The sequence below is a fragment of the Amphiura filiformis genome, chromosome 2 (assembly GCF_039555335.1).
Source record: "Amphiura filiformis chromosome 2, Afil_fr2py, whole genome shotgun sequence".
Taxonomy (NCBI): Eukaryota; Metazoa; Echinodermata; class Ophiuroidea; order Amphilepidida; family Amphiuridae; genus Amphiura; species Amphiura filiformis.
The window spans coordinates 44394430-44409392 of NC_092629.1; the positions used below are offsets into that span (position 1 = coordinate 44394430).

At 36.1% G+C, this 14963-nt stretch overlaps 1 protein-coding gene across 2 annotated transcripts in view; it reads right to left on the bottom strand.

Annotated features, from left to right (window-relative positions):
- Positions 1–14963, bottom strand: part of LOC140146268 (glycine receptor subunit alpha-4-like) — a 364389-nt gene that overhangs the window by 43058 nt on the left and 306368 nt on the right. For both annotated transcript variants that reach the window (XM_072168051.1, XM_072168050.1), the window contains exon 6: positions 6210–6292. In XM_072168051.1, the coding sequence (XP_072024152.1) occupies positions 6210–6292 (83 nt within the window). The remainder of the gene's footprint in view (positions 1–6209; positions 6293–14963) is intronic.

Below are 14963 nucleotides of genomic sequence, written 5' to 3' on the forward strand. Positions count from 1 at the left end.
CGGGAAGTAGTCAAACCATCCAACATAGAGGGACCAGAAGTTTTGACTACTTCCCCGAAATGGATCATATTGTAATTTGTTTTACTATACCTCATAAATGTTTTCACTCTCACATTAAAAGTAAACTGTAGACGTAACACACCTGTACCGGTCAGCATGGGACATGTTGTATAAATACTCTACCCCAGTGGATAGAATGACCAACAAACATAAATGTACAATGTTAATACCTATATTGAGTGTCTGTTCACACACATGGTTAATTGACATTGCTGGTCTAGACAAAATGTCAGGGACACGAGTAATGCCTTAAATGGTAAAACGATAGTCCTAATTGAATAAGATACTAGCGTGGTTTGTATCTGTCTTGCCTCACCAACTGTAATATTAATCTTAATTAACTGTTTTGTCTGGTAAAAGTAACCGGAAACACTAACGATGCCAGAATCTTAGCGGCTATTGTATCCAAGCACGCGCGTCGTGTTGACTACCGTAGTTGAAGTTGATAGCCAATATGTATTAAAGCGGTAAGTTTGTTTGCTAGTTAATTAGCTAAAATAATTAATTCATGAGGAGTAACTATTCTAGTCAAGTGAGTGGTTAGTTGACTTCACACTTTGCACACGGGTGACAAAGTTTTTGCATGCGCGGCCTTTCTATTACAAAGAAAGCGAGGGTTTTGAACGATAGCGCAAAAACATGTCATTTTCTGTCCTGGAACAAATAATTACCAGTTCTATGATTGACGTAAAAGTACTGTTTCTACAGTTTGTCCACTCTGAAGTACAAAGTGACAACGCGCGCGTATACAGCGCGTAAACAGTGCGCAGTTATGCGTCTCTGCTGCATATATGCGTGCCTTCAAAATCGGCACAATGTGTGCGTCCGTGTCGCTACTTTGTACTTCAGAGTAGACCGACTGTAGCGTATACGTTGTCTAGAGGCTAGTTCATACATTAGTAAACATTCTATATTTACCCGAAAAAATGGCATATGCATTATTTGGAATCTCCGAATGTCCCTCTCAAGTAATTAAAAGCTTATTTACTCGTTTGGTATACTAACTTACTTATAAAAAAAAGTTCATCATTGATTTGTCGGACCGGAACACCATAACATTCATCAGATTTAAATGTCAGCATTTTTCGAGCAAGCATGTGCTAATAAAAAAATGGCGAAAGGCAAACGTGAAAGCAATTTGATGTGGGCCATATCTGACATCAAAATAAAGATCTGAAGAGTTTTATTACTTCCGTTTTTACGAGCGGAAATCGAGTGAGGTTGCCGAATTTGGAAACCATAGGGCTATTTAAGTTGAAAGCCCCTTATACCCCTTATGCCAAGATATGACCTTAATCTCCCACACAGAAGTAGATCAGGTAGCCCATTTAAAATTCACACTCCCTGTTTGGAAGATTTATATCATGACTTCCGCAGAGGGTGTATGGATTTCAAATGGAATAGCCCGTAGCTCACGTTTTTACGTTAGCCAATGAAAATAGCAATTTACACTTATAGGGGGAGTGATTTGCAATGTTATAAAACAGACAAAAGATTTTATGATCAAATTAACCTACCCATGAATAACCTACCCAAGATTTTATGATCAAATTAACCTACCTATGATTGTTTTTGTACCAAAATATGATTGTTTTGTACCAAAATATCCCTTTAAAATATCGGTAGTTTGTCATTAGATGGCGCGGAGGACAGAGATCAGGTATACATTACGAAACGAAGAAAAAAAAAGGAAAAAGTAAACTACCATCGTTAGCAGCCTTCTAATACATTTTACTATTATTTCTTACGTTGAAATATCAGCCCGAGATTAAGAGAGACAACACTGACAGATAATTTGCTGTAGAATTCTTATCAGATTAAATACTTTAAAGTTGCATTTCCGTCGTTTGTTTTGCGTGTGTTATCTAACAAAACAGGTGAACGTTTTTTATTGATTATATTGGCCCAAGAAGAGATCTTTCCAGTATCCCACAATCTGCTAATAGCACCAAGTCCACTATGAGCTGAGAGCAATGTTAACATTCTGTTTTATTGTATAAAGGTTTGCAGAAAACCAGTGGCGTAGCCAGGGGGCAAGCGGGGAATGTGCCCTGGTTGCCGCCCTAAGAGGGCGCCGAATCGGCTTCTTAGGGAGGCGCGGAAACGCCCCTTGTTAAAAAATTGGGTCATAAATTGAGTATGTACTGATATAATATGTTCGCAAAATTTGCAATTTGTTTCATCCCTTTTGTCTGTTAGCATGAAAAATAATAAAATTTCGCCATATTGGGGCACCATGCTGTATCCTTCGCCCGGGCGCCACAACCCCTAGCTACGCCTCTGCAAACAACAAGTGGGTGTTTCCATTCTTTGTTTCTAATGAAATGACTATAAATATTGTCGAGCTCTTTTGTTTAGTTACGGGAAATAATTCTTAGCGCTGTTTGTAAATATTTCAGTGGCGTAACTTTGGGTCAGTGTGCCCGGGGCAAAGAGCTGGTGCCCCTGACCAAGGGTTGTGCATGAAGCTATTCAATTTTGATATTGAATGCCACAAACCTGCCGAATAACTTACCAGTAGTGTTTCAGATCAAATTTATGTCATGTTTCAATGAACGTTAAGTTAAAAAAAATGTTTTCATCTTCTCCAATGTCTTTACTTTAGCTAGATTCGTCACTAGCTGCAGTTCCGTAGCAAGGGGTTGTGGCGCCCGGGGCAAGAATACAAAACACCCCCTCTTCCTAAAACAATTGTGGGCGGGCGAGCGAAAATGTGCATATATACCAATAATTTAGTTACGCCACTGATATATTTCAATAGGAACTTTCAGTGTTTAGCTCTGACAGCAGTGTATTATGGGATGCGGCATATAACTTGGCATATTCTTTGACCGTTTAATGTCTTTGTTTATAAATTGACTTGGCTATGTACACGACAAGCGTGCTCCAATTTATATTGTAACATTTAGGTGTCTTTTGTAATTATCAACGGAATATACTGGTTCAAAATAAAGTCAAATTTGTTTATCAGCCTCGCTAATTGTTATTATCAATCTTCTATATGTTACGTGTGACCGCTAAATGCTACACATTACAGATAAATGTGATATTTTGTCTCGGTTATTTATGCTATTTGTCACATTTTATGATACTTTGATTTTAATTAATCGTAATAATCGTTGTAATTGACAATAATCATTCCAAATGTCTATAATTAAGCTGCGTATATGACTGAAAGGAGACCCTTAAATTAGTTCTGTTTTGACAGCTTCATAATACTTTTTGTATTCCAAATGTTAATTTAGAGTTTAGCAAAGGTCATCAACGTTATCTTTATTTATGTTATGTACACATATATATTAAAACTTATTTAAGTATGTTGTCTGATGTGATTATTTCTAAGTTTTTCAAACAGAATTATGTTGCAATTCTAGAATTTTCTTTTCTTTATTAAATTATTGATCTTTTTCTGCTTTTTTGTTGTAATATTTATTTTATAAACTATACATTTGTGTGACAATTGAGGGCGCTATTTAGCCCAATATGAATGAGTCGCTAGTCCAAATAAAAGGGTTCGCTAGTCAGAAAAAAGTGTTTCTAGTCCAAAATGTAAAGTTAGGGTTACGTTTAAGGTCAGTGTTAGGTGTAGGATTAAGGTTAATCTTTTCAGACTAGTGACCGTTTTTTATTTTTCGGATTAGCAAACCTTAGGATTAGCGCACCTTACGACCAGCGGACCCACCCAGATAAAGGGTGGTCACTGGCTCGGGTCACTGGATGTCTATAATCACTAATTTAAGCAGGTATAAGTTGCGGCGTAAGTCATATCGATATCAAATACTAACTTTCTAAATCTAAAGATTAAGTTACACATTTGAATATTTCTGACAAGTAGAACAAGAGCACATTCTTTTAGTATGGATTGTAACCTTTTTTGCTGGTAAAAATAGTATTTAAATTTAGAAATAGCATGCATAATCACGGTATATTTGCAATTTTACAGCCACTTCGAGAGAAAAATGCCTTTAAATGAAGCTTACGAATACGTTGAACAATGCTCGCTCTTCGGACCGTTTCAGTGGCGTAGCGTAATAGGGGCACGGGGTGGGGGCACGTGCCCTAAATCGATTTCAAAATTGAGAAAATCCCATAGGAAAATTGCCCAAAAACGGCTTGTGCCTCTCCCTCCCACCCCATCAGACCCGGTGACCCAATCATGGTCCGTGATCAGAATATGATGACCCATGCTACGCCACTGGACAAATAACACCTACCTTTTATGCAAGGTAGTTATCAGGGTATACTATCTGTTGATACATTGTTCCGCAACATTTCCTTTTTAATATGTCTTCTTGTATTTAATAGTAAACCTTTAATACAAGTGTGCACATAGTTTTGCTTTAAATGTGTTTTTAACTTCTCTTTACTGATTCCCTTTCGGGAGATATGTCACTCAATGGCCAAACGATTTTAGGGATGCCCTGAGATTATTTGATAACACCCAAGTTGCAATGACGAGACAAGCTATCTTATCATGTAAAGGGTTCACCACCGGAAATTACTTGTGAATCATCGGCAGACGTATCACTATTACCAAATAGTTCAATGTTCTATCCGACGAATATGAATGCTTCCCATTTAAAGACCTGAGCGCAAGAAGACCGTAAGTCCACTTGGCCCCTCAACATGCATACACTAAAGTTGCGCATAGTTTGGTAATGTTTTATACATGTTCAGGGGCCAAAACAAATATTTCACAACCTTTTATGATGTTTTCACCCTGGAACATGTATCAAACATTATAAAACCCTAAACACTATACGTAACTTTAGTGTATACATGTTGAGGGGCCAAGTGGACTTACGGTCTTCTTGCGCTAACTCTTTCGTACCCAAGATAATAGTCACTTGAAAATCCAAATTATTTGAAAGAGCATCATCCACACACTTTTCTCAAACAAAATTTGAGATTTTTATACCACTGGAAACTTCTGGCCACATAATGTTCATGTACAAAACATCTCTAGCAGATTAATTTACTTAGCAAAAATATCGTGAAATTTGAATTACGTTCTGGTACACCAGAACGAAATTACAACACATTGACGGAGCAGTGTAATACACATGGCTTTTGGCTTAACTACTAGCAGGATATGTTAGCTCATCTATGACACTAACAAAGGTGCCAAAGATTTTTACGATCTTGCGAATGAGCAAATCACTGAACAGGACTTAACTTTTTAAACTTTCTTAAGTTTTTAATTGCAGCGGACATGGGTAGCCGGAATTTAATAAACTTACAATATAATTATACTGATGATAACTTTTTATAGACGACGACTGAAACTCGGACTCAAATTTCCAATTGAAATGTCCAATAGAAACCGAATTATTATTAATTTATCTTCTGCATACTTTACTTGCATTGATGGACAAATTGTGTTTGAAATATGCATCATGGCAAATCACTAACTGCTACCCCATTGAATCCAGTAGTACGAGAAAAGAATTTAGATTACTGCAGCTCAATTGAAATATCGCAGACAATCTAATTGCTTTTGTCACTGTTTGTCGTCGATAGGTGTTTCATGAAGGAGTTTAGATTGGCAAACTTACTGGCCTCTATTCCATCTTTCTACTTCAGGCTGTCGTATGTTTCCTTTTAGAAGGTTTGCAGTCTTAAAGTGATATTGCTGCTATCGAAAATCATTATTATTAGTGGCAGTTGCCCTAACTACAGTCATGAACAAAAGTTTTCAATTATTTCAGGTTCATACCATGACCTCGCTTCAATGGTGTAATGAGATATTCCAGTTGAAATCCACACTACCCCTGTGGAAGATTTTGGAAATATGCTCCATAGGGGGAGTATGTTTTTCAAATGTAATTGGTCAGGATTAATCATTTTGAAACTCATACTCCGTCTGTATTATGGTATTAGCTTTGTCTTCCACAACTGGAGTGAGCATTTCAAATAGAAGCTACCCAATTGTCTATTCTATTCGAAACTTATACTCTCTCTGTGGAAGACTTCAGCTAAATTTTCCATAGGAGTAGTGTGGATCATAAATGGAATAGCCCAATAATACCCAAACATGTTAACCAACTACACGATGACTCCCATGTGACGTCACTTCTACCACTGTGACGTCACTTCTACCACCGTGACGTCATAGATCAAGAATATAGAGCCAATTCAATTATACTTACAGCTCTCTATAGTCGTCTTGCAGTTTTGTTTATCCATAGGAAAGGCCTTAAAATCCATCCGACAGAAAAGTACTAAACTCAATCTGAAAAACACCAAAAAGCAAACAAATTAATAGGAGAATGAATAAATAAACAAGCCAATGATATCAATATATTAATACATAGACAATAAAATGATAACCAAACTGGAACCTGTCTTTCCTGCAGATATATACTTTAAAATGAGATTATTATGAGATTAGTATTATAACAACGCAAATAAAGTGCACAACAGGAATTTCCTGATACGTACTGGGCAAAAAAATCAGTGTTTCGAAAATGGAAAAGTGGCTAAAAACAAACTCAGAGCCATTGAATCGTGTTTATTCCTAATTTATGCCTTGATTTTTGATTGCCTTTCAAAAATGAGGAATATCAGACTTTTTTAAAATGAAGATTTGACTAAGCTTTCAAAATGTATTTGATTTCAGAAACACCGAGCTAACATTTGGAGCTGACATAAGCTATATATAGTCAATGAGGTGATCTATAGTGTCATTAAACCATACGAAAAATGCAAAGGAAATTGTTTAAAAAATACACTGTTGAATCGTCTGTATAGACAGCATACATTGTCTTCTTGCGACTATTGTCTTCTTACAAAAAAAGGTCATTTCCCCCAAGAACAATTCAATATTTTTTATTATGTGTTGCGCGTCTTCCAAACTGATATAAACAAGCATCACTAATCAGTAGTCACGCCACCTGTAGTTACACATTAGGATGTACGAAATAACAAATCTCATAATTATTATTATTGCTCTTAGGCTAAACTATACTATTTCCAGTCAGTATATGTTTGTGATTCCTTATGTTAAGGGGAGTAATTTGACACCAGTTTAGAGGAAATAGGACTGTTTGTAAATGTTTGACCATTGTGTATGAAAGTTTTGAAATTTAACCTATTCGACCTTATAACTCCCGAACTTAAGCTGAATTTATACTCAATCGCTTTTGCAGAAAAGCGATTTTCACGCATGCTCAATGTTTACTTACATTTCCAGAGCGTCAAGCCGATCAATCGATTCAAATCGCGGAGGCAAAAACGACGTCGCTTTTGCAAGTTGAAGAAATCTCAACTTCCCAGCGATATCGCTTGACACGTGAATGCGTCAACCAATCATATACAACCAACTGGATCTATTATTTTGCTAATTAATTTACCTTTCTCGATTTTTAACTTTTGATGATGAATTAATTCAAAGCAATAATTATTGACAGCAACTGATGTTTTAAAAATGTATTTTGTGGCATTTAGAATATTTTAATTGTCGTCTGCAATCGCTATCGCCGTGATAAGTATAAATGCAAAAGCGACGGGCGATGCATCGCAAAATTCGGCGATTGTTTAATCGCATCGCTCGGCGATCGAGTATAAATTCAGCTTAAGCACAATAGCAAAATATTTTTATTCCCTGTGATAAGAGGAACAATAGGAGATGCATTACAACATGATGCGATATTTTAAAGTTTTGGCCCCATTGTGACCTTCGACCCTTCGTTGGAGCCACAGGGGACATAGATAAACTAGAACCAATCAAATTGTTATCCTTTTAGGTTTAAGGATGTCTAAAAACATTGGTTCCAATAATGTAGCAGAAGAAAATCCCAAACCCATAGCGCCGTACTAATTTGCATTCAAATTAGTTAAAGATCAAAATACGCAGAACAAACTTCTCCATCTATTGAATACTTTATTTGGTAATTTAGGTTTAGTGGCTTTCATACTTATCTCCAGGGTGTCTCTGAAAGAACTGTAACGTTGAAAAATGTTTGAGTATTTTAGTGCCCGAACCAACAAAAACTAAATATTTGATGTGGTTAGGGAATAAAATTGCTTTCACATACTTTTTTTGAAAATTGACCGCTCCGTTCTTGAAGTATAAGAATTGGACGAAACTACCTCATGTTCAATCCGTTCCACACCAATGACAACAGACGCCTGATGCGCAGTGATTGGTACTCCTAAACACATTTATTGAGATTTGTATCCGTGGAAAGGTTTGAAAATGAGGTAATTTCGTAAAAATCTTGTACTCACGAACGGTGCATTTTCAAAACTCAAAAAGTATGTGACAGCTGATTTATTCCTCAACTACATCAGTTATTAAATATAGAATTGCAGATTCATACGTAGTGGTAATAACAATGAAAATTATTAATTTAGACTTCAACACTACTTGTTTATTTCTTACTGGACTTCGGTGACGTCATTAAGTGTGATGTCACCTGATCAGGTTGGTCCTTAGCCGTTTCCAAGAAAACATCAGCGCTAACAACATCGGCTGATGACGAGGAAGTTCCTCGAAAGCGCTCCCGGTAAACGAAATAGACAAGTAGTGTTGAAGTCTAAATTAATAATTTTCATAGTTATCAAGTAGTTTGGGCGTTAAAATATCAAACCAAAAAAAGTTAAGTTTGCGACGATACAGTTTTTTCAGGACCACCCTGTATCATGTTCTTGATCTTCATTTCATATCTTGAACTGCCATTAGGAGGTCATTGGAACTATGTCGCCTGACTGGTGCCTGTAGGTCTGCATATGAGTGACGGTTCCTAACCGTTCCTAGTATGTTTAGTCCGCTTTTGTCATGTGTTATTATTGTTTAAATGATTATTCCTATCTTTATTAAAATTATCGTCAATAATGGTAAACTCTTAAGAATAGCCAATCTGCCTCCGGCTAAAAAAATTGAGGCATTTAGAAAGCACCCCTAATCTGAATTGACAAATAGGAAACACTGTAGAATATTGAAATAATGTAAGTTAATTATTTATCAAAATGAAATATAGGTTGATTCAAATTAATATTAGCAGGAGCACGTTTTATTGTTAAAGTGTTCTTAGAGACCTGGCCTTTAATGTATTATATAAACAGACTCAGAAGTACAAGTGCAATATGAAAATATCAAGGACATGTTTAAAGAGCAAAATACACTTGAAACTGACAAATTAGCCTAAATTACCTCCTTATTCGTCATAGAAGTAGTGATGTAACTGGATTAATTAATATAACGATGTGTCTTCACAAACCTTGTGTTTTTTTAATCCCCGCCCAGCACTAATAATCACTTGTGTATGTGTGCAACATATTGTATCAAAGAAAGATTTTTTTATAGAATTACGATCCATATCCTCATCCCTGTTCGTGGAACATCTATGGGGGAATTCTGTGGAACAGTTGCTATGAAGATAGTTGTGAAGTAACGTCTAGTGCAGGGCAATACATTCAAATACGTTCGCGAATAGTGTAGACACATCGCTATGGTTATGAATCACGTTTTAAATTAACTGCAACTTTTAAATTCGATTATGTTTCTTTAAAAACACCACTGTATTACTAATATTGAACGACATTTGATGTACAGGGTATCAAAATGGTTATAAATAAACCATCGTTCTTTCTATTTACTTTTTTTTCAGGAAAGTGATGGAATTGGCTGATTGTGCAGCGCTTGCTGAGGTTATCACGATTATCAAAGACATTATGACCAGTTGCTCTCACTATTTGCTCTCACAACATGTAGTATTTGTTTACTTCCCAACTGGAAATATGATCTTATGCAGTTTTACCACAAATGCCACTTGTCTCAACTTGACAAAACATAATTTTTTCCATATAATAGAGAAACAGTCTTGAGGTCAATGTTTCTAGAAGCACATTTCCATCATGTCCATAATGTGCCAAAACACTTCCTAAAATCATCTTCACCGAGACATCGACAATGCAACAACTTGAAAATGCTTTTAGAATTCTATTTAAATGCCATATATACTTGAATTCAATAGATGTCATAATGGTCTCGGTTTAAACGATGGTGCATAGACGCTCTTAGCAAAATCTCTTCCTGTCATAGCGACCGGTGAAATAAAAAATGATGAAGACAACATAGAAAGAATGCCAAAGAAAAACATTAAAGATCTATGATAACGTCAGCTCTTTGTAGATGGGGTTGAATGTTTACAATACCTAACTCCTTGCGTTCCAACATGGAATTGAAGATATTAATGGCGCTAAGACGAAGGTAATCATATAGATCTTGGTCCAGAATACCTTTAAATTGTTGATACAAGCGATATAAATTAAAGCCATGTAGACTAATGCTATCTATCAAATATCCGTAATATGACTTTATAGTAACATGGTAATGGTGTTTTAATATTTGAAACAAGTGAAGGGTTTATTTTGCCGTTATTGGCATATTCAAAATAAACTGTTACAAGTAGGTGTAAATATACAAAATTCCAAACCCTTTGACAATTATGTGTTATATTATATGAAGGTCTACAATATAAAAATATCATATGCTTTATGTAAACCCTAATTTTGTATTAATCGTTTGAGTATGTTGAAGCTTATGAAGGCTAACGGATGAATAGCCGACACGCGCAATGCGAGGGGTTCAGGACAGACAGCCGATGACCTCTTTGCGCCGATGTTCTTGGTATGATCCAGGAAACACACGACCCTTTAGTCTAGCAAGTGTTGGTTTTACTGATAGTCAGGATGCCTCCGGATATTCGCGTCGCAAGAATTCCCCACTTCGCTTCTCTTGTATATTTACCCACTTTATCTCAAGAAATCTAAACAGAGATAGAAAACGACCTGGGCAAAATAACGCAAAGACCACTTACGACCAGAAGGGTCCTAACGCGAGGAGATGCTAAAGTTGACACAGTGTAGAATGACTGAAGGGTATAATTTTCAAGGCAAATTTTGCGTGTGTTTTGTTTGCTCAGTGTTAAATTACAAACCTGTTCAGGCTAAGAGATAGTACTTGATAGTTCAAATGGTATATAGTTTGCGGTTTAAAATACTACAAACGTAAATTGAAAACAATCGTGTACAGGTGAACGTTGAGGGCGTTATTCGCATCTAAATTAATGGCACTAAGACGAAAGTATTCATTTAGATCTTGGTCCAGTGATCGTTGTTCAATCAAATACCTTTAAATTGTTGATGCAAGTGATATAGATTATGTAGACAAATATGCTATCTATCAAATGACCGTAATGTGACTTTATAGTACTGGCGTTTTAACATTTGAAACAAGTGAAGGGTGTGTTTTGCTATGAATGGCATGTTGAAATAATTGAATAAGGTCTAATAATGCAAAATTCCAACCCTTTATATTAGTATTTATGCGTTATAATGAAGTTCTTCACTAGACTATAATATTATATATTTTATTTAAACTCTTCAACTAATTTAGTATTTTAATCCTTTGAATGTGTTGAAGCTTATGAAGGCTAGCGGATGAGTAGCCGACACGCGCAATGCGAGGGTTCAGGACAGACAGCCGATGACCTCTTTGCGCCGATGTTCTTGGTATGATCCAGGAAACACACGACCCTTTAGTCTAGCAAGTGTTGGTTTTACTGATAGTCAGGATGCCTCCGGATATTCGCGTCGCAAGAATTCCCCACTTCGCTTCTCTTGTACATTTACCCATTTATCTCAAATAATCTAAACAGAGATAGAAAACGACCTGGGCAAAATAACGCAAAGACCACTTACGACCAGAAGAATCCTAACGCGAGGAGATGCTAAAGTTGACACAGTGTAGAATGACTGAAGGGTATGATTTTCAAGGCAAATTTTGCGTGTGTTTTGCTTGCTCAGTGTTAAATTACAAACCTGTTCAGGCTAAGAGATAGTACTTGATAGTTCAAATGGTATATAGTTTGCGGATTGAAATACGACAGACGTAAACTGAAAACAATCGTGTACATGTGAACGTTGAGGGCGTTATTAGTACTTGCATATTATTTGTTAGACTAGTTTAATTTAAGTTTAATTGAAACAGCACATTTATATCACATTTTAACAAGACCAAAGTGTCCTTCTGATATCAAATAATTTGGATAAATATTAGGGGTCCTGAATAAAATTTGGCACAGACCTAAACATCAGAAAGTCCATCATTGAGAGGAAATTGCGCCATTTTGGCCACATTATGAGAAAGAATGGCGAGAAGCAGAATCTTCAGGAGCCGTGGAAGGCCATCGTGGAAAAGGACATCCATCAACATCTTGGACAAATGATGTGAAGAATGTTTCATCACACGAAATGTATGGTGCAACACACGTTTGGCTTTTTATAGAAGTAGATGGGCGTACTCTTGTGAAGACCACATTGATCGCAGCTACATACACTCTAAATACATAGCATAAGGTGTAGAAAGTTTACTTCGAGGACTGTTAGATAAAAAAAAATATATATATCATCAAATTTTAATACTTTGTCATAAAATTTGTATTATATCGCGAATTTCCCACAAAAAAATTCTGTCGAAACGTTCATACCAGAGCCCTTAATGTAAAATATATTGTAGTAGGGAGACGTATTACATACAACCTAACTCTGGCCGCGTTGTAAATAGGGCAATGTCCTTTCCCTGGTGATTTCCCCCTTATGAAGTGTTATTACTGTGTCAAGCAAGCATGCTAGTGCAAGCGGTCATTTGCTCTCGCCAAGCATCATTAAGATTAATTCGAGCCTCATAAATGTTGACAAATTGAATGATCTAGCTGAGTTATTGAACTACTATGTACGAATATTAATTACACTACTTACTAAAGTGTTTCATCTTGGTGTTGAAAACAGTAGAAATTGTTATCACCTTCATAACAAACCTCGCATATTAACCTCATATTTGGCCATTTTATCCCCAAAAGTGCCAATTTTGTGCGCTTCGTGCGCATTTGTATCATAAACTTATTTGGTCGCCAAAAGTGCTGGATTCACTATACTTCAACAAATTTTTTCCAACCCCATCCCCCATGTCAAAAAGAAATCTACGCTGCTGAAATATAAAGGCATAAACAACATTTTATTGGGATCTGAACTTTTTCTAGAACTTTGAACAAAGAAATTTGATCAATTTGATACTATCTTAGAATCGTCGTGTTCAGGGATTTAATGCATTAAAAACTAGCACTTAGGGGTTTCAAACAAAAGACCCCTCTTTTATGTTCCATATATATTATGTAACATATATGCTAAAACAGGGAAGAGTCGAACTACATGGCTGCTGATTTGTAAATAGCCCGTAACTAGGGCAGTTTCGTTGAAATATTAAATAAAACGTGATATTTTCGCCACTTCCTTAATATTACATCGCACTGGGTATTTTAAACGGATTGACCTTTCAAGAAACACTTGTTTTGATCTCTGCTATTAGTGATTGATGGGTTGTCATGATGCCCAGACATATCAAGTGATTATATAAATTAATAATGATGCAAGTCATAATTGATAACTTTAGTAATTTATCATTTTATAAGAGATATGCGAGTATTGTCAATTTAAATTGACATTATTCGACATTATGACCAAAGGATTGAAGTAAACAATGTCCTTCTCGTCCAATTTATTGCGTATATCAACCAACTTATTGCGTATAGTATGGTCAGGCGTATTATAGAAAGTCGTTTGAAGTGGAATATAATAATTACAGATTTGCTAGTTAAGCTTGAATTTATCATTATAATATTAAGATGTCATTTAAAGCCATAAACATTATATCTGCCAATTTTATGGTAATAGTAACCAGTTAGCTTTGACTATGTTATGAATACGTATTTATAAAAACGCGGGTGACCCATGGGCGCCACCACACAAGACCATCATATGTGACCAAATCATCGCTCGACAGGAAAGGATAGAAAGTATCATCACAGTTAGTAATAACGTAAATAGCAAATTCATACCGTATTTTAATCTCTTTAGAGTATGTAAGATGTTATACATCGCTCTATATTGCGCATTCAATCATTACATATTTGCTGCATCAATGGACATTACGAGGATCCACATATGGAATCAGTACACCCATATTAAGTGATATATCATGAAATAAGTATATAGAGCACGTAGTGCGATGGAATTGAAACTCCGTTCGTCGACGTGAGGCCAGGCGATCGTCACGCTTGCAACATGTGGACGTAGATGGCAGCAGCATTTTTCTTTAATTAGCATATTCGTGACGTCATGTTAAAGTAAGTCTCCACAGCACTACGCATATTTTTTTAGGTAGCTTTTAGTACTATCGTGGTGGCAGCAGCATTTTTCTTTACTTTTCCAAAATGGCGCCGCCCGGGAGACGCCATTGGACGCCATGTTAGTGCAGGGTAATACACAGGGAAAGCCGACGCTGTCGCCACCTTTTTGTATTGCGCTAGCATATGAGTTGCAACGGCCGCCTGATATATGTCATGATAATCACAAAAAAACTTTTAGTTGCACCTGATCTATGATATTGATGTATTACGTCAAACCCTGGAATAGTGCATGGATATAGTAAAGAGTCTATAGTATTAGTATGAGTCTCTGATTGCATTTTTAAATTAAAATTAAAATTATATGTAGTATTTAAAAAGCAGTTATTGAAGTAATATATCGTGAATTAGATTACTGTAAACATAATGCTCAATATACTTTATGGTTCTAAAAGAGTACCACGACCTTCAGGAAGAAAACACAATCTGTTGTGGGTTATTCTGATATTGGCACGACCATTTTAAGTAGCCATTAATTCGATAAATTGGGCTTCAGACGAACACAAAGCATCTTTGACAAGTGGTAAGCTTAAGTATTGTACTTTGGCAAACCCGTCATCAACTAAAGATGAATGCACGCTTCCTGTCACGCGTATTTTATTCCGTTTTTAGAAGTTTAGGAGAGACAACGTCAAATGACATACCGTTCACCCC